This window comes from Amblyraja radiata, chromosome 10 (genome assembly GCF_010909765.2).
Source record: "Amblyraja radiata isolate CabotCenter1 chromosome 10, sAmbRad1.1.pri, whole genome shotgun sequence".
NCBI classification, from domain to species: domain Eukaryota; kingdom Metazoa; phylum Chordata; class Chondrichthyes; order Rajiformes; family Rajidae; genus Amblyraja; species Amblyraja radiata.
This window is the reverse complement of record NC_045965.1, coordinates 53,729,056-53,749,558: the sequence shown is the minus strand read 5'-3', so window position 1 is coordinate 53,749,558 and position 20,503 is coordinate 53,729,056. Positions and strand designations below refer to the sequence as shown.

The 20,503-nt window shown below is 42.5% G+C and overlaps 1 protein-coding gene across 1 annotated transcript in view; it reads right to left on the bottom strand.

The window, feature by feature from the left end:
* plppr5 (phospholipid phosphatase related 5) overlaps positions 1-20,020 on the bottom strand; it is a 109,968-nt gene extending 89,948 nt beyond the window's left edge. Inside the window, exon 1 of the mRNA XM_033028883.1 lies at positions 19,399-20,020. Within this exon, the coding sequence (XP_032884774.1) occupies positions 19,399-19,602 (204 nt within the window). The 5' untranslated portion in view covers positions 19,603-20,020. The remainder of the gene's footprint in view (positions 1-19,398) is intronic.
* Between the last annotated feature and the right edge of the window lie 483 nt (positions 20,021-20,503).

Here is a 20,503-nt window from a genome sequence, read left to right as displayed (position 1 = left end):
CCTACTCACAAACCCATGCAGGTTTTGTGTCATCAGCAAACTTGGAATTATGACAATTAGATCCCATCAACCAAATTGTTGCTTACTCTACTAGTCATAGCCTGACAAATTGAGATCATCACATTTAGTTCCTTGCTTTGCTTTCTGTCCATTAACCGATTCTCTGACCTACTCATGTAGCCACATTGTGTATAAGGCTGCTCCAGTTCAGAAGATAGACACAAAAAGCTGGAGTAACTCAGCAGGACAGGCAGCATCTCTGAAGAGAAGGAATGGGTGACGTTTTCGGGGCGAGACCCTTCTTCTGGGAAGTTACTCCAGCTTTTTGTGTCTATCTTTGGTTTAAACCTGCGTCTGCAGTTACTTCCTACACATGCTTCAGTTCAGATTCAGGTCAATGATGATATTGACAATGGGGTTTCACTGATGGTAATGTATTTCACTATCATTAAATGCTGGGAGGGGAGGGTGGGGGAGAGTGAGTGATAGCTAGATTTTCTTTTGGACATTTTCATTGCCAGATACTTGTGTGGTATGAATGATGCAGTACATTGTCTAGTCTGTACAGGTGTTCAGATGTTGCTGCATTTGGATGTGGACTGCTTCATTGTTTGAGGAGGAGTCAGGAATGGTGCTGAACAGTACTGCACAAACTTCCCAATTCCTGATCTTACATTTGACAGAAGGCCCATTGATGAAGCAGCTGAAGATGTTTGGGCCTCAGACACTCTGGCTTCCTCCCACATCCCAAAGAAGTGCAGATTAGTAGGTCAATTGGCCATTGTAAATTGCCTCTTGCTTACAGTGAGTGGCAATTAGGCCATTCAGATTGCTTCTCCATTGAAACATGGCTGATCTAATTTTCCCTCTCAACCCCATTCTCTTGCTTTCTCCCCCTAAACCCTTGACGCCCTTACTAATAAAGAACTTGCTGGGTTTAGGGGCCTGTTTCTGTGATGTATCTCTTTGTGACTCAATTTAAAGGGGATACAGTTCTTGCCTCCAAGTGTGAAAGCAGGGAACGCATGGAACTGGCTGCCCAGCTGGTTCCGATTGGAGTGCATCAGAATAGCACAGTATCCAGGGAATGGGAATTATCTGTAGCAGAAGACCTGTGGTCGGGAGTCAGAAACATCTCCTCAGTTAAGTGTTTAAGAAGGAACTGCAGATGCTGGAAAATCGAAGGTACACAAAAATGCTGGAGAAACTCAGCGGGTGCAGCAGCATCTATGGAGCGAAGGAAATAGGCAACGTTTCGGGCTGAAACCCCCCATCAGTCTGAAGAAGGGTTTCGGCCCGAAACGTTGCCTATTTCCTTCGCTCCATAGATGCTGCTGCACCCGCTGAGTTTCTCCAGCATTTTTGTCTACCTTCTCAGTTAAGTGCTTAGCTTTGAAGTGGAACACACACACACACCTAGTGTACTGTAGATGGGATATGTTGGCCCGGTGTGGGCAAGTTGGGCCAAGGGCCTCTGTCCACGGTGTATAACTCTATGACTCTATTTGATTCATAATTGACTTTGGTTTTGTAAGGCTGTTCGATCCTGACCTCTACAACTCTCCGTGGTACCATTGTGCGCTGAGTTTTAACATTGCCAATTTCCATTGCCATGGCCTGGGGTTCAGTGTCTAGGCTGTGGCATTGCTTTGGTTGCTCCCCTTAAACCTTTTATTTTTATACTCATAACTTTTCAGACAATCACCAAATGTCAGATCATATTATATCAATGCACAAATTATTTTGCTTGCTTTGAGCAGGATCATTGATTACTTTTGTATACACATTTCCTGAAGCATCGGATATTGTTTCCAGTTAATTTGGAAATGTGTTTGCTATTACAAATCATAGTTTATGGTCTAGAGCACTTCATTCATGTGCAATATATGAAAATAGTAAAGTATGGCACATTGAGTTAGTTTACCTTTGGGTAAAACTAGATGAATGGAACTCAACATTACATAAAGTGATATAGAACTCACAACAGCTGCTTTACCCAACAAATCTGAATTAACACTTAATTCTCTACATGAACAGTATACCAATCTACGATAGACTCAAAATGCTGGAGTAAATCAGCGGGACAGGCACCATCTCTGGATAGAAGGAATGGGTGACGTTTCGGGTCGAGACCCACCTTCAGACTGAAAGTCAAGGGAGAGGGAGATACAGAGATAAGGAAGTATAAGGTCTGAGAGCAAGACATCAGAGGGGATGTAGATCAAGGCAAATGTAGAATTGATCATTGTTAGCTAGGAGAATGTAACAACAAAACAGAGATAAAATGGAATTGGGGACAGTCAAACTGGTTGGATAACCGGTAAGGGGGAGGGATGGAGAGAGGGTAAGCAAGGGTAACGAAGTTAGAGAAGTCAATATTCATGGGGTGTAAGCTGCCCAAGTGAAATATGATGTGATGTTCCTCCAATTTGCACTGGGCCTCACTCTGACAATGGAGGGGGCCCAGAACAAAAAGTTCAGTGTGGGACTGGGAGGGGGAGTTAAAGTGTTTTGCAACCAGGAGATCAGGTAGGATTAGACGGACTGAGCAGAGGTGTTCAGCTAAACAATCGCCGAACCTGTGCTTGGTCTCGCTGAGAAACCATCCTACACTGCTTTCATTATTTCCAATATTCCATCCTCCTTAAAAACATATCCCAGGTTCAAACCCAAGTTTGGGTATTGGTGATTGTGCAAACACTACAGTCGCCCCATAGTTTAGTTTAAAGATTCAGCTGGTTCAGCGTGGACTCGGTGGGCAAGCTTCCCTTTCCCTCCCCCCCACCACATGTCCCACTGTGCTATTATCTCTGGTTAGGATTTTGATGGAGGAACCTGACATGTTGCCCATAAGGTACATTTTAATAAGTACAAATATATCAGGTTGTTGCCTGACTAGTCTTAGTTTAGACATACATACGGCGCAGAAAATGGCCCTCCAGCCCATCGAGTCCATGCTGACTATTGACCGCCCGTACACGAGTTCGATGTTATCCCACTTTGCATCCTATATACGAGGAACAATTTACAGGAGCCTATTAACCTACCGACCTGCACGTCGTTGGAATGTGGGAGGAAACCGGAGCACCCAGAGAAAACCCATGGGGTCACAGGGAGAACGTTCAAAGAATAAGTGGTAAGCCATTTAGAACTGAGATGAGGATAAACCTTTTCACCCAGAGATTTGTGAATCTGTGGAATTCTCTGCCTCAGAAGGCAGTGGAGGCCAATTCTCTGGAGGCTTTCAAGAAAAAGTTAGATGGAGCTCTTAAAGATGGAGGAGTGGAGGGATATGGGGAGGGCAGGAACGGAAGGGGTAAAGGGATATGGGGAGGGGTACTGATTGTGGATGATCAGCCATGATCACAGTGAATGGCTCTGCTGGCTCGAAGGGCCGAATGGCCTACTCCTGCACCTATTGTCCATTGTCTATTGTTTATTCACCCAGACATCACCTGTAGCCAGGATCAAACCCAGGTCTCTGGCAATGTGAGGCAGCAGGTCTATCGCTGTGCTACTGTGCAAACCAAATGATATAGGAAGTGATAGGTGGTTTTTCTTCAACATCCATTAGTCATGCCGGGAGGTTAGTTGGTTGCCTTAATTTAATCCTTAATGCAGGGAAATGAAACGAGGAATGTGATACATTGGATTGCTCTCCTGACAAAACATGTGCATGTTGGGCCAATGGTAACTCTCTGTATCAACACTAGTTGTGTGAGGAATTCAAATCTTACCTTTCTTGAAACAAATGTCTCTGACCTCCTTTCCAAACATTTCCTCAAAACAATCTTGCATCCAAAACCGCCTTGCCTTCAATCACTGGGAAGGTATTTATGCAACCATCTGATCAGAAGTCAGAATGTAGAAACAAAGAACTGCAGATGTTGGTTACACCAAAGATAGACTCAAAGTGCGGGAGTAACTCAGCGGGTCAGGCAGCATCTCTGGAGAAAAAGGATGGGTGACGCTTCTGGTTGTAACCCTTCAGATATCAATACATGGATAGGACCAAGTAGAGGAGGGAGCGCTTCAGATATATGCAGTGGGGACCCTTCAAGCAGTTTGAAGAAGGGTTCCAACCCTTATATTCACTGGAATTTAGAAGGATGAGAAAGAATCTTATAGAAACATATAACATTCTTAAGGGATTGAACAGGCTAGATGCAGGGGAAATGTTTCCCACGATGGGAGAGTCCAGAACCAGGGGTCACAGTTTAAGAATAAGAGGTGGGCCATTTAGGACTGAGATGAGGAAAAACGTTTTCACCCAGAGAGTTGTGAATCTGTGGAATTCCATGCCACAGGAGGCCAATTAACTGGATGTATTCAAGAGTTAGATCTAGCTCTTAGGACTAACAGAATCAAGAGATATGGGGAGAAAGCAGGAACGGGGTACAGATCTTGATGATCAGCCATGATGATTTTGAATGGCAGTGCTGGCTCGAAGGGCCAAATGGCCTATTCCTGCACCTATTTTCTATGTTTCCATGACCCAAAACTTCACCCATCCTTTTTCTGCAGAGATACTGCCTGGCCTTGCTGAGTTACTCCAGTAATTTGCATCTGTCTGCAAGATCAAATAAAATCAGCTGTTTGGGGGTTTAAAATGGGAGGAAGCACAGCGTGGTTTGTAAACAGTAGTCCCAGGAGTCAAAGATGAGTCGGTGTGAGCAGAGTACATCCTGAGAGGGAAGGTTGAACAACCAAAGGTTGCGGTCCAATATTGAAACCAAGACAGTGTTTAGAAGAGAAAGAAAATTTTGCAAGAAGAAATTAGGGGATTGGGTAATAGAAAAACAGGAGGTACACAAAAATGCTGGAGAAACTCAGCGGGTGCAGCAGTATCTATGGAGCAAAGGAAATAGGCAACGTTTCGTGCCAAAACCCTTCTTCAGACATAGGACTTCAAGGATTGTGATCTGAGGATTACGATCCATGTCACTGGCTAGTGCAGCGAAGAATAAAACAATAGTGCAGTTAAATATGTGTTTAAGGAGCTAGAGCTGGATGGAGAGCTTCAGATATATGCACAGGGAACCCTTCAATCAGTCTGAAGACGGGTCCCGACCCGAAACATCGCCTGTCTATTCCCTCCCTAGATGCCACCTGACTGATGAAGCCGAATTTTAGTTAAAATATAAGAAGATATTAAAATAGGTTTCTGGGCTAGCTTACAGCTTATATTTAGTGTCAAATTAGGCTTGCCTCAGGTTGTGGTGTGTGAGATAATAAATCCTATAACATTGTCTCCCAAGTGAGGAAGTGACAGAGAAAGAAACAGCTAGTCACAACTTTGAAGTAAGATGCCGTAAACCAAATGACCAATGTTTATGGGGGAGGAGGCGATAAAGGAAGAGAGAAACAGCTAGTCACATCTTTGAAGTAAGATGCCATAAACCAAATAGCCTATGTTTATGAGGGACCAAGTGACAGAGAGGAAGCAGCGAAAGAGCTAGGGTGATCTCTTTGAAGATAAAATGTCGTAAACCAAATGGCCAATGTTATCTTGTACCATGTGACAAAAGGCCTTTTATGTGATGCCTTTTCCTGTACCTCTGACCATGACTAATGTCTGTGGAATGTGCTAAGGTGACAAAGAAACACTATATAATGCAATGTAATTCTGTTGTTCAGAGAGGTGGACTGAGGACAGTCGAGTGTCTACATTGGTCACTTGACTGGAGTTCTCCCTCCCTTCCATCGGCCGATGTTAAGTAAAGTTTTGAACTGGTCTACCAAACAGTTTGTGTGGTGTCTGTTTATTAAGAAGCAAACCTGGTTTAGTAGTTATAAAAGTAGCTTTTTCATGACCTCCAGCACTTTGCGTTTAGAAGTGTCCAGAACTGCTTTGAGAACCAGCGTGGCCTTGCTCCTTAGCTCCCTTCCTATCAAATCTATCACCGTGCTCAAGACCTTTCAATGTTTGAGAAGATCTTTAACGTTCACACATATTCAGTTGTAATCAGAATGCATTCAATATATTATTTTTTTCTTTTGAGCAGTTCCTAACATTTACCAAGGCACCAAAATTCGCTAACATCAATTTAAATTACTGGTACCATTTTAAATAAGGTTCCGTCAACAGGTTTTTAAGCCCAGGAGCTAGGATTCGGTGGAAGATTGTGCTGTCCTGTTTGATTGCACAAGGAGCAACGGAAGATCAGTCCCAGAAGTTTTATTAAAATAAAACGCAACTAGTAAAAATAACATTCAAATGAAGTGTAAGATAACAAGGCAACTGAAACATTCTAATTGATGACTTTATTTAATTAAATGGGGTTGTTATTTACCCACCTGAAGTGAAGATTGGGACAGGCAGGAATCAAAATGAACCCTGATCTTCCCTTTAGCATGTCACTGCTGTGCTCAATGACATCTCAAAAAGTGGCACAGTGGCACAGCAGTAGAGTTACTGCATCACATTGCCAGAGACCTGGGTTCGATCCTGACTATCGGTGCTGTCTGTACGGAGTGAGCATGTTCTCCCTGTGACCGTGTGGGTTTTCAGGGGGTTCTGCAGTTTTCTCCAAAGATGTGTGGGTTTGAAAGTTAATTGGCTTCTGTAAATTGGGTTTAGGATGGAATCAGTGTAGGGGTGATCACTGGTTGGCGTGGACTCAGAGGGTTGAAGGGACAGTTTCCACGCTGTATCTCTAAACTAAACAAAACCGAGTGACAGTGAGATGCAAGAATATCTGACCTGCAGCTTGCCTCAAACATCTATTTCACATATCTTCTGAGATGTGGAAGCTTGAATGACTGATAGGTTGAGTCATTGGCTGTCAGCCAGAATGAGTTTGTGTAAGAAAGAACTGCAGTCTGAAGAAGGGTCTCGACCCGAAACGTCGCCCATTGCTTCTCTCTAGAGATGCTGCCTCACCCGCTGAGTTACTCCAGCATTTTGTGTCTAGCCAGAATGAGTTGATCTAATACATTCTTAAATGAAATTAATGATGGAATCTTCAAGATCTGAGGTTTCAGGGAGTATCAGACAAAATAGTAAGCACTGATAAAAAGAAATGAAACAAAGATGCAAATATGATGCACAGTATCTCTTGGACAGAGTAGGAATCAAGGACCAGAGGACATAAGTTTAAGGTGAAGGGGAGAGGAATTAATTAGAATCTGAGGGGTATCTTTTCACACAAAGGGCGGTGGGTGTGTGGAACTAACTGCCAGAGGAGGTAGTTGAGGCTGGGACTATCCCAACATTTAAGAAACAGTTAGACAGGTACATGGATAGGACAGGTTTGGAGGAATATGGATGAAAAGTGGGCAGGTTTGACTAGTGTAGCTGGGACATGTTGGCCGGTGTGGGCAAGTTGGCCAAAGGGCCTGTTTCCACACAGTACAGTATCACTCTATGACTATATTGGAAATCTAATTTTTTTTTAAATGCTTGGTTTTCCCTGCAGTTTCTATTATATAGAAATCCATGTTCAAAGCAATGTTATTGCATCAGAACCATTCTAAAAGTCATTGACCTCAAATGGTAGACAAAGTTGAAAAAAAAAAATCAGAAACAAGAATTATATAGAAGGATCGTCTTTAGATGAATAAGGAAAACAAATCATCAGATTTTGAAATGTTAATGTGCATAATCTGCATGTATAATCAATATAAATTACTGTGATTATTCGCACCATCGAGCACGTCTGTATCAAAGTTGTGACACCCAAAAAGTGTTAGCATAATTCTCCACTTTATTCTTCCATGTGCCTCCTGGGTCTCAGTGCTTTCAAAATCAATCTATTGCCGAGCTATTGAATTTCACCTATAAAACAGTATATGTGTCCAAACAAGATTCAAGAAATCCAATAAACCTGGCCAGATTTTTAAAAATACACGAAGGTAGGCAAAAATGCAGGAGAAACTCAGCGGGTGAGGCAGCATCTATGGAGAAAAGGGGTAGGCTATGTTTCAGGTCGAGACACTTCTTCAGACTGATGTTGGGGGGGGGGGGGGGGGGGGGGGGGGGGGTCACATCCCTTCTGATTCTAACCATGATGTTATGTGATTCTAACACTAAAAACTCTTTCAAACGAAACACATCTCAACTTGCCCCATTTCATTCACACAATTAGGTCATTTGGCCCACTTGATCATGGCTGATGTATTTTTCCTTCTCAACCCCAGTCTCCTGCCTTCTCCCCGTGACCTTTAATGCCCTTACTAATCAAGAACCTATCAATCTCCCCTTTAAAAATACGCAGTGATTTGGCCTCTGTGGCAATGAATTCCACAAAATTCACCATCCTCTGGCTAAAGAAATTCCTCCTCATCTCCATTCAAAAGTTATGTCCTTGTATTCTGAGGCTGTGCCCTCTGGTCATAAACTTTCCACTACCGGAAACATCCTCTTCATATCCACTCTATCATTATTCAGTAGGTTTCATTGAGATTCCCTGCAAACACTCCTCATACATTAACCAAATCAGACCCTGGGATCATGCTTGTGAACCTCCTCTGGATCCTCCAATGCCATCACATCCTTCCTCAGGTAACAGGGCACACAAAACTATTATGACGGTTGAGGGGGGACATCATTGAGACTTACAGAATAATGAAAGGCATAGATAGAGTGGATGTGGAAAGGATGTTTCCACTGGAGGGATGTGGAAAGGACTGGAAGGCTCGGAGCAGAGGTCAAAACCTCAAAATTAAAGGGCGCTTATTAGAAAGGAGGTGAGGAGAAACTTCTTTAGTCAGAGGGTAATTAATCTGTGGAACTCATTGCCACAGAGAGCTGTGGAGGCCAAGTCAGTGGATATTTTTAAGCAGTGATAGACAAATTCTTGATTAGAACAGGTGTCAAGGGTTATGGGGAGAAGGCAGTAAAATGGGATTAAGAGGCAGAGATCAGGCATGATTGAATGGTGGCATAGCATCAATGGGCTGAATGACCTAATTCTACTCCTATAATTTGTGAACATATGAATTTATGACCTTTGTACAAATTTCAAGAATTCTTCCCCCACTACAGCTTTTGCATTATCCACAACCTTTGTCCATTTTGGAGTAATTCAGGCAATCGCATTTTACTAAAAGGGATAGATTCCTACAGTGTTCTGCGTTTTAGCAGTTACTTGGATCAATATTTGCACGTCGCAATTTCTTTCAATGTACAATATAGTCTGGAATATTAAACTCTGAATTATTTTTGAGTCCAATTTCTTCTATTGCCTCTGGCGTTATGTCACTGCATTGCACTTACCACGCTTGTGATCGACATATGGCCAGCCCCACAGTACCAAGGCTCTTCTCATTTGTCCCACTTTCTCATCCACTCTCTACATACTGGGGGCAATTTACACAGGGCAATTAACTTGGAAACCCACACGCCCTTGGAATGTGGGGGGAAACCGGAACACCTGGACGCAATCCACGCAGTCACGGGGAGAACATGTAATTTCCACTCCGACAGCATCCGAGGTTAGAATCGAACCAGAGTCTCTGGTACTGTGAGGCAACAGCTCTACTAGTTGTGCCACTGTGTCACTCAGTTATCCCAGAGTCATTCAACATATGGAACTTGCTCCATGCTAAGAAATAGTATCAACTGAGTCTCTGCTGTCCCATCTTTTGCTTAAATAAAACCTCTTTACACCTAATTAATGTTTAATTATTTAAATATTTAGTGGTTTACCATTGGTATAAAGCCTCTTCCCAGTTTTGACTCATGAATTCCTGTTGCCTCGCTGTTCAGAAAGCCATTTATTTTATTATATGGATATGCAAATTTTCATCAGAAGAATTTAACCAAAAATGCACAGCATTGTGAACTTTTTGGAGGCAGGCAGACAATAATCATACCAGTAATCCACATAAAATCCCTGGGCAAGGATGAAGGAAGCATGAGAGCTTGCTAAATATTATCTGATCATTCTTCTGTAAGTACATTGGGTCATTTACAGTGCCCTCCATAATGTTTGGGACAAAGACCAATCATTTATTTATTTGCCTCTGTACTGCACAATTTGAGATTTGTAATAGAAAAAAAATCACATGTGGTTAAAGTGCACATTGTTAGATTTTATTAAAGGCCATATTTATACATTTTGGTTTCTCCATGTACAAATTACAGCAGTGTTTATACAGTGGGGGGCTATGAGTGAGTGGTGGAATATTGCGTTGGGCGAACGGGTTACGTTGGGGGTACGGGTGATGGGGGTGGTTGGCTCTGGGGGGGCGCCTGTCTCCGGCGTGAGCGCCGATGCCGCGTTCGGGGACCAGCCCTCCTGTGTGACACTGCGCCTCCCCCGCGTTGGGGGATGGGGTCCAACTTGGTCTAGTGTTTACTAAAATGCAATATCATAAATCCAATTTTGTCCAAGTAATTATTTGCTTATTTGCATTCAAACACATCTAGGGTCTGGCAAGTAACAGATCTGGGTACTTAAGGAGTTAAATTTGAAGAATTGCAACTTCTGGCAACAACAGAATGTGTTATTTTGGTGATGGGGAAACACTGTCTATTTTAACTGACTGGACATGATATTGTTAATTGCAGCAACTTTTCTTTAAGGAGGATTTAGATAAATATTCTTTCCATGTTGTATTTGTAAAACCTTCATGTTTTATTATCTACGTGCAATTAAGTAATTAAGCAGCATTTTGGATCCAGCTACTATTGAAAAGGGAGCAGAACATTTGACAAACAAAGCAAAACTGGTTGGCTAGTAACAAGAAATTGATTGCCACAGGAAACTAACAGAGGGACTCTGTTCTGGCATTTTACCAGAAAATTGATCTTCACTTTGCCCCGTTTCTTTAGCTAATTCAAAGCAAGTGTTGTCAATGTAGAATCTGACAGAATCTTTTGTTACCCAGGAAAATAAAATCATGCTCTTTCTTAAACAGTTAGACAAAAACATTCTTTCTACAACATGAACGCCGGAGGTGATGCGGAGCTAAAGTTGCTGCCTTTCAGCGTAGGAGACCCGGATTCAATCCTGACTATGGATGTTGTCTGTATGGAGTTTGTAGATTCTCCCCATGACTGCATGGGTTTTCTCCGGGAAGCCCCAGTTTCCTCCCACAGTCCAAAGATGTACAGGTTGGTAGGTTAATTGGCTTTGGTAAAAATTGTAAATTGTCCTCAGTGTGTCTGCAGGATAGTGTTTAGTGTATGGGGATCTTTGGTGGGCACTGACTCGGTGGGCCAAAGGGCCTGTTTCCGCACTTTATTTCTAAACTAATGCAAACTAAACTTCAGTCTGAAGAAGGGTCTCAACCCGAAAAGTCACCCATTCCTTCTCTCCAGAGATGCTGCCTGTCCCGCTGAGTTACTCCAGCATTTTGTGTCTACCAAACTAAAGTAAACCAGATTGAAGTGTATTAAATGATGAGAGGCATAGATAGGATGCACAAACAGAACTTTTTTTTCCCAGGATGGAAATACAAATACTAGAGGGCATAGCTTTAAAGTGAGAGGGGAAAAGTTTAAAGGAGATGTGCAGGACAATGTTTTTACAGAGAGGGTGGTGAGTCCCTGGAACTTGCAGCCAAATGTTGGTGGGTTGAGGCAGATGCAATAATGGCATTTGGATATGCAGGGAATTGAAGGACATGGATTTTGCGCAGATAGATAAGAGATGGTCTTCTCATCATGTTCAGCACAGACATTGTGGGCCTGAGGGTCTGTCCTTGGGGTGTATGTTCTATGATATAATCCAAAAAAATTGTTCAATATGTATTTTTAAATGGAATTGACTGAAGCCTTTAGATGCTAAATATTTAAATATAATCACAACCAAACTACTGAGAACTAAATCATTTTAGGATCATGGCTGAAGATCTTTGGTAATCAACAAACTCATGCGGAAAATGGATTATGTCAGTGGTGACATATGGGATTCTGGCAATTTTACTTCTTTTAAAAAAATTATAATTTTATAAAAGCTTTTCACCATTATGTAAACTAGAATATTATTATTAGAAACTCAACATAATCTAAATATTCACAATGAGCATAATTTAAATAATAATCAATTTAATGTACATTCTAAACTCTTATCCAAATGATAAAAAATATTACTTTATTTACCCAACTGGGAGAATTTAATGGGAGTATTGAAAGGACTAATGCTTCATGTATGTGGGAAATATATGAAGCATCTCCGATATTATTCATATGTCAGAAACAATACAATTCATCCGAGCTCATTTCAGGTGACGCATGTCTGAATGGGACCGGCAAATATAGAATACGCAGAATATTACTTGAGTAACAAAATGCTCATTGGATTCTCATAAAGACTATTTTAATTTGCTAATATTGTCACCTATTACTTAATCTTTTGATTGTCAACAGAAATTTCCAAACAAGATCATACCACGTTTGATGAATTTGACCGTCTTCTAATTGTAGACAACCCTGTCAAAGCTGTCAAAAAATATCCATCACTAGTCGCCCTTGAGAATATGGAAATGTACATCCTGCTTGCGTCTCTGCAGTCCATCTGGTGAATGTGTTCCCACAATGATGGATAAAGTACACATTAAGTGGACTACTTTGCCAATGATGGTATGAAGGTGCTTAAGAGGTGTTGCAACTACACCCATTGAGATAAGTGTTCTGTATGGAATAGTGCTCTGCTGCAGCTTAACAATTTGAGTAACAAGCATCAATGTGTATAGGATGTTTAGTTTAGTGTAGTTTATAGATACAGTGTGGAAACAGGCCCTTCAATCCACCAAGTCCACGCTGACTTGCGATCCCAGCACACTAACACTATCCCGCACACACTAGGGACAATTTACAATTTTAGCAAGCCGATTAACCTACGATTATGTACGTCTTTGGAGTGTGGGAGAAAACCGGAGCACCCGGAGAAAACCCATGCAGGTCTTGGAGAGAACGTACAAATTCCATACAAACAGCACCCATAGTCAGTATCAAACCCGGTCCTCTGGCGCTGTAAGGTAACAACTCTACCACTGCACCACCATGCTGGAGTTGTGAAAGGAAAATAGGGCACGGACACCTCTACGTATACATAAGTGGTGGAGGCCAATTTTCAAAGCCAGGGCATCCCTATGACGCCAGACGCCATGAGGAAGATCAAGTCAAATAGTAGAATTCAATGCAGCTGATGTAGATGTAATTAACAGCATTCTTGGATTTACAGAATAGGAATCTGAACAGAAACAGGCAGAACATGTTCAGTAGAATACTAGTGGAAAAGGTCAATGAGAGAGGGTTCCCATGGTATAGATAGTCAAAGTAGAAAGTAAAAATATAATTGAGAAAAGGAAATATGACAATGTGAAGAGAGATATGATATCTTATTTAATTGCTTATAGCAGAGATTAGCCCAGTAATAAAGTACTATAGCAGTACAAAGGCTGGATAACTCTAATTGGATTACATTCTGCAGATAAGTTGTACAAAATTATACATATTAATGATTAAAAGTAAGCAATATGAGGAAAGGTGTAAACAGTCTGCATTTTATTCCTGGCATTCCGTTATTTCATAAGGCCATAAGGGATAGGAGTAACTTCCTCATATATTGCAAAACATACTTGTCATATAGTATTATTGTGATTGTAGAATTAAGCCATTCCGCCCATTACTCCGCCATTCAATCATAGCTGATCTATCTCCTAACCCCATTCTCCTGCCTTTTCCACATAACCTCTGACACCTGTACTAATCAATATTTTGACTAACTAGCCTGGATTGGCAAAGTTCTTGACTTTATTGGAACTCTACCAAATACCATTAGTGATTCTTAAAAACTGATTTGCCTGCAGTGTCGAACCCTTCTTTAGAGGCTCATAGGTGGCCCTCAGAACAATGTCCATCAGAAAGTATACCATTTAACTGTTGATAAGCTCAATAGTTATGAAGGCTTTAAGGAGTCGTGAAGTTAGCCGCACTATGTAGAATGGCCTTTCTCCAGTCTACACGATGCCGAGGTATTTAATACCTGCCTCAACTTTTCTAGTTAATAACAACCACTAGTAAATTAGTAATGTAGGTATATTAGAAGAAAGTTTTCCTTTTTACCAAATGACAGACTAAACAAACACCAAAAAATAGTGGGAAAACGTTCTTAGAAACACTTTCCCACTGACATCATACATACACCGGGCCAGGCAGCCCGAAAGAGCTGTTGGTTTATTAATGTCATTTGTTCTGAGATACAGTAGGAAAGGAGAAAAGAGAAAGGAAGACACAAAATGCTGGAGTCACTCAGCGGGTCAGGCAGCATCTCTGAAGAACATGGATAGGTGAAGTTTCAGGTTGGGACCCTTCTTCAGGCAGGTTACTCCTGCACTTTGTGTCTTCTTTTGTAAACTAGCATCTGCAGTTCCTTGTTTCTACACACAAGGGAATGACCCAGGTATAAATAGTCCTGGACCATTTCCTGAGGCAGCATGAAGTGTAGTTGAAGTCAATTGGGTGGTTGGTGGGTGGGGTTGGGTGGGGGGTGGGGAGAGAAGGGGTGTGGGGGAGGTGGCAGGTTGCTTGATGGACTAGGCTCCATCCACACCACCCTACAATTTCTATAGATAGACACAAAATGCTGGAGTAACTCAGCTGCTCAGGCAGCATCTCTGGAGAAAAGGAATAGGTGACATTTCGGGTTGGAACCCTTCTTGCAGTCTTGGCAGAGCAATTGCAATGCTACACTGTGATGTATCCAGATAGAACATTTCTATGGTGCATCTGTAGAAATAGGCAAGGGTCATTGGTCATTGCTGAATTCCCTGAGCCTGCTGAAGAAGTAGAGGTGTTGATTATGTTTTCTTGGCCGTACTGTCAATATGGTTGGACCAGGACAAACTGTTGCAAACACTTGCACCTAGGAACTCAGAGCTCCCCTTCAGCACCATTAATATAAACAGCGCCATGTACTCCAATCCACACCCTGGCCAGAAGATCAGCCTTGAGCATTAGTTGCATGTTACTCTCTATTCATCATCTATAAGCAGTGTGTGATTACAAGGTCATAGATCTTCAACCAATTAACTTGTCAACAGTAACTCAACATAACAGAATGGTGGCTGGAGCGCTAATGGTAGGTGTAGCCATGAAGGCTGTGGAATTCTGAAAGAAACCTAGCTCTTCCAAAGTTCCTATATAAAAGCAGCATCTTACTGAAATACAAGGAAGTGTAAAGGGAATATGATTGTAGAGCTTTAAACAGATTGATACAAAAAAAGTTGTAAACCAGGCAACAAGGGAGCACGAGAACAATAGCAAGGAATATCAAAACTAATGGGATATATCACTGTAATCTACTTCAACACCGTAACTCTGCATGATGGCTGCACACCTTTTTGATATGTTAGCGGGACTATCTATACCAATGGATATACAGTTATTGAATTGGTATGCCAAGTAATGTTCCCATTGATTCTATGTTACAACCTTAATTTCTCACCATATATTTTAATGACTTGGATGAAGGAAATGAGATTTATTTTCTTCAATTTTCTAATTAACATTAAGAGGCACGGTGGCGCAGCGGTAGAGTTGCTGCCTTACAGCGCCAGAGACCCAGGGTGTTAACTGTACGGAATTTGTGCGCTCTCCCCGTGACCTGCGTGGGTTTTCTTCGGGTGCTCTGGTTTCCTCCCACTTAAAAAGACGCACAGGTGTGTAAGCTAATTGGCGTAGTAAATTTGTAAATTGTCCCTAGTGAGTGTGGGATAGTGTTAGTGTGCGGGCATCGCTGGTCGGTGTGGATTCGGTGGGCTGAAGGACCTGTTTTCACGCTGTATCTCTAAATAAACCTACGTTGTTCTAGTGAGGATCTGTAATTGCAAAAGAACAAAGAAAAATCAAAGAGAATCCTGAAATGTTCACTGTTTAAAAATGTGGGAATGTATTGTGGAAAATGAGAAAGGTGATTTAAGACCTTCTTCTCAATGACTAGAGCATGGCACCATAAAAGGATGGGTCTATTCATATAAATATCCAAATCTTAGAATAAAGGTACGTAGGGCACAAACAGGTTAAAGGAACGATAGCCATTATCTCAAAGAGGCTGGCAGAGAAAATACTACATTTCAGAATCAGAGTATTGAGTATAGAAGTTGGGAGGTCATGCTGCAGTTATACAGGACATTGGTGAGGCCACATTATTGTATTCAGTTTTGGTCAGCATGCTATAGTAAAATATGTTGTCAAGCTGGAAATGGTGCAGAGAAGATTTACGAGGATGTTGCCAGGACTCGGGGGCCTGAGCTACCGGGAGAGGTTGGGCAGGCTGGGATTCTACTCCTTGGAGCACAGGAGGATGAGCAGTGATCATACGGGGGTGCACATAATCATGAGAGGATTCAATCAGGTAAATGCACAGAATCATTTGCCCACAGTAGGGGAAACGAGAACCAGAGGACATAGGTTTAAGGTGAGGGGGGAATGATTTAATGGAAACCTGAGGGGTAACACAAAGGGTGGGGGGTGTATGAAACAAGCTGCCAGAGGAGGTAGTTGAGGTAGGTACAATTGTAAAGTTTAAGAAGCATTTAGATAGGTACATGGATAGGATAGGTTTAGAGGGATATGCGCCAAACACAGGCAGGTGGGACTAGTGTAGATGGTGTATGTTGATCAGAGTGGGCAAGTTGGGCCAAAGGACCTGTTTCTATGCTGTATGGGTCTTTAGACTGTATTTCATACGTAATGTGTTTCATCTAGCTCCATCTGTTTTGGTTTTTACATTGAAAATGGCAAAAAATACACATTGCACTGTGAATATGCATGATGTAGTATTATCATAATTGTAAAAGAGTATTAAACTATTAAACTGTGAGAGAAAATTGCATAAGTTTGCCTTTGGAAATTTGAGGGGTGGTCCAATTGAAACATGTGAAATGATAAAAGGGATTAATTAAACACATGCAGAGGAACAGATATCCTCTTTTGACTACATTCCAGAGGAGAGGCCTTTATCTTAAAATAGTCCATGATCATACTTACAAATGGTTGGAGGGATCTGGAGCTCTCTCCCAAAAGGACTCTTGGGGCAAATTTTCAAGACAATGAGTAATTGCTGTTAATTAAAAAATGCCAAGCAATGTGAATTCAAGCTGTAAAGTGAGTTGAGGAACAGATCCATTATCTGTTAGAATGGTGGAATATGCCCAAGGGCCTTTAATGGCTTCCTTTCATGATCAGGCCCCTCATTTCCAAATGCGATAGACGGGTGGTTGTTTTAAACCTTGATGAATCTACTTAAAAACAATGCTCGTCAAATGTACCAACAACATACTCGTTGGTAGAAAGGTCGTCCACTGTTAAATGTGTCAATTTACTACCTATGTGTTGCCTGAACACAGAATGCATTCTAATTTCTTCCTTGTCTGAAGAAGGGTCTCGACCCGAAACGTCACCCATTCCTTTTCTCCAGAGATGCTGCCTGTCCCGCTCAGTTTTACTCCAGCATTTTGTGCCTACCTAATTTCTTCCCTATAAGTGCCTTGCAGGCTCAATTTTGAATCTAGAAAATCGATTATTTTTATTCCATTCCTTGTGGCATTAAAAAAAATCCTAGATTCTCAAATCACCGTCGATTGATTTTTTTGCATTCCCTAAAAAGTTAACTCCATTGAAATGTTCGTAGCCAAAACCAGCCACCGAGTAAGGATAGATAGACACAAAAAGCTGGAGTAACTCAGAGTTACTCCAGCTTTAAGTGTCTAGCTTCGGCTGAAACCAGCATCTGCAGTTCCTTCTTGCACACTAAATAAGGACATAAGTAACCATATAGGATTGATGTCCTCCTTGTGAAAAAATCTCAGCTAACCTTCACTCCCTTTTCCCTAACATTACCACAATAAAGTGGTCCCTTCAATCTTACGTTTCTTATATATTTCCACCAAATATAATCCTGCAATTTAGCTATAACACGTGACGTGAATGGTTCTGCTATATCTTTGTCTCTCCAAATAAAAGTGGTTGTAAAAAGGATGTATTATGATTTGCACACAAGATATACTCTGAACAATTCAGATAATGAGCACAAATCGCCTCCTCTCACTCGTAAAAGTAGGTGCTGCATGAATATATTATGCCACATGTTCTCAAAGCAGCTCGGTCAGTGTATACAATTGGATGTGAGACCTATCGATTGCTTATCGCGTTGCCATTCCTTCCTCCTCTCCCCCCTTTATCATCTACCCGTTGAAATTGCTCATCCAAATAGCTAACTAGGAAGTTGATTTACTGTCGGCTGGGTGGATAATTGTGGCATTTTGTGCATTTGTAATGAATACTCATCTTACAAGATGTAATGGGGAACACTTTCCACCCATCACCCCCCCCCCCCCCCCCCCCCCCACCCCACACACACACACACACTCGCCACCTACAGCAACCCAAACATTACCCCACATTAATACGTCCCCCGAGGTTTACGGCTTGTGTGAGCGGCAGCGAAATGGCTTCGTTAGCCGGTCCCTGCGGGCAATCGCCCCAGCGAGGGGAATACTAACGCCTCGGAACCTGGCAATCCCCGACTCGACCTGCAATAATTAGTCCCTCGGCCGCTCGCTCTTTGAAAGTGACAGGTCGAAATGCATCCCAAAACCTACCCCACCCCGATCAGCACCAGTACATGTGCAACAGCGCCGGGTTCACGCGTTCAGATCAGCCCCACTGCCATTTCTCTCTCCAAATGCCCGCCTTATTGAACGGCCCAGGTTTGCGACGCGCGTTTGTACAATTCTTGTCAGAACCCAGCCTTTTAATTCCCGTGTCAGTCCCCATCCATTCACAAGTCCCGGGGAAGACCCGCTTCACTGAACGCAATCAATCTCCACAAACGGAGATCACTCTTCTGGAAGGCATCGCGAGTTGTCAACCTTCGGGGCCGCATATACATCGCTGTTAAGTGATTTAGAAACCCGTGTGTACAGACAGACATGCACACACACACACACACACACACACACACACACACACACACACACACACACACACACACACACACACATAGACTCACACACATATACAAATACACACATATATATAAATACACACAAACATATACAAATACACACACACACATAGAAATACACACAAGCATACATACATACCACGTACCCATATTCTAATACACACACACACAAATACATACATGCATATAGAATGACACACATACATATACCAACACACACACACAAATGCTAGGATAGTTTCCAAGGGATTGGGCAAATTACTGGGGCATTTTTGTTAATTTTCTGGCGATTGCATTCGCTGCCGATCGATTGTAGTCCAACTGCAATTAACCTGCATGTAATAGACGTGAGCACACATTACACATGACGGGAGCGGCACACACTGAGCAGATAGATCGGAGGGGCAGTGGAGGCAAACAGACCGATGTTCGGCTGTGACCTCGCTCTTTCAATCCCAATTCACGTTTGCAAACTTACCATCACGGGGGGAACCCCGGCGACCAGAGAATAGAGGAGAACTGGCGGGATGGCACTGGTCTCGTCGGGTCCCGGGTAGGGCTTAGTGTAAGTGCCGTCATGGCAGAAAAATCCCTGGACGTGCACGTTGAAAGTATCAGTGTATTCGAAGTAATAAGCCAACATGACGGTCCCAGCCATAATTACCATCTGGAAGTACAGCATGATCCTGCAGGATAGAGTCTGACTGATGGATCTTCGGGGTGACAAATTAAAAAAAATGAAAAATACAACCCCTTTTTTCTAGATGTTGTGTAATTTCCGTATATTCCACACTTCTGAAGGCACGGCGACTATGGCTCCAACACACTTGCAGGGTTATCCACATCCAGCGCCTCGTTAAAGCGGCTCATCCATCTAAAAGGACCGACTTGCCCGCACATTGTCAAGCCACCGCCTCGCCGGTTTAAACACTGCCCCCCGCCGCCGAACCAAATGATTAAAATAAATGAATGTATGTGTGTAACGCGTTCCGCTCCTGTCCTTGGCTGGGAGACCAGCGAATGTCCCTCCTCCCCCTTTCTCCCCACTCTGTCTCTCCGCCAGCACACCGGGGCTTCAGTGTACTGGACTGATATCTCCCAGTGCTTTCAACATCTAGGTGAACGCAGCAAACACAAGCAGCCTCGAATCGGCACGTCGCCCCGAACAGCATGTCCCAAAAAGTTCATGCGCCCGGGCATATTTTTAGACCGAGCTGTTTGAATGGATGAAATTGATCCGCTAAAATGAAATCGACACCAACCACCCACCCCGTCCGTCCGCCCGAGGGAGGGGATGTGTAGGTGCAGGGACCACACACTGTGTAGCGACAGTTCGCTGCGTTTTCCTCATTCACAGGGAGCCATCATTTCCTCCGCTGCTGCTGCAACAGTTTTGATCATTGCAAGTTAACTCTAATTCATTACCATCCGCCTCTGAATGGCAAAAGTCATACTCCCCCAACCCGTTCATCCCGCTAAAAAATGTCGATGATCTTCGACAGGGCTTCATCGATTGCATAAAATCTGGACTGTTTCCAATAAGGGACATTTTATTCTCACTTGCAATATTTATTTTCTCCAGC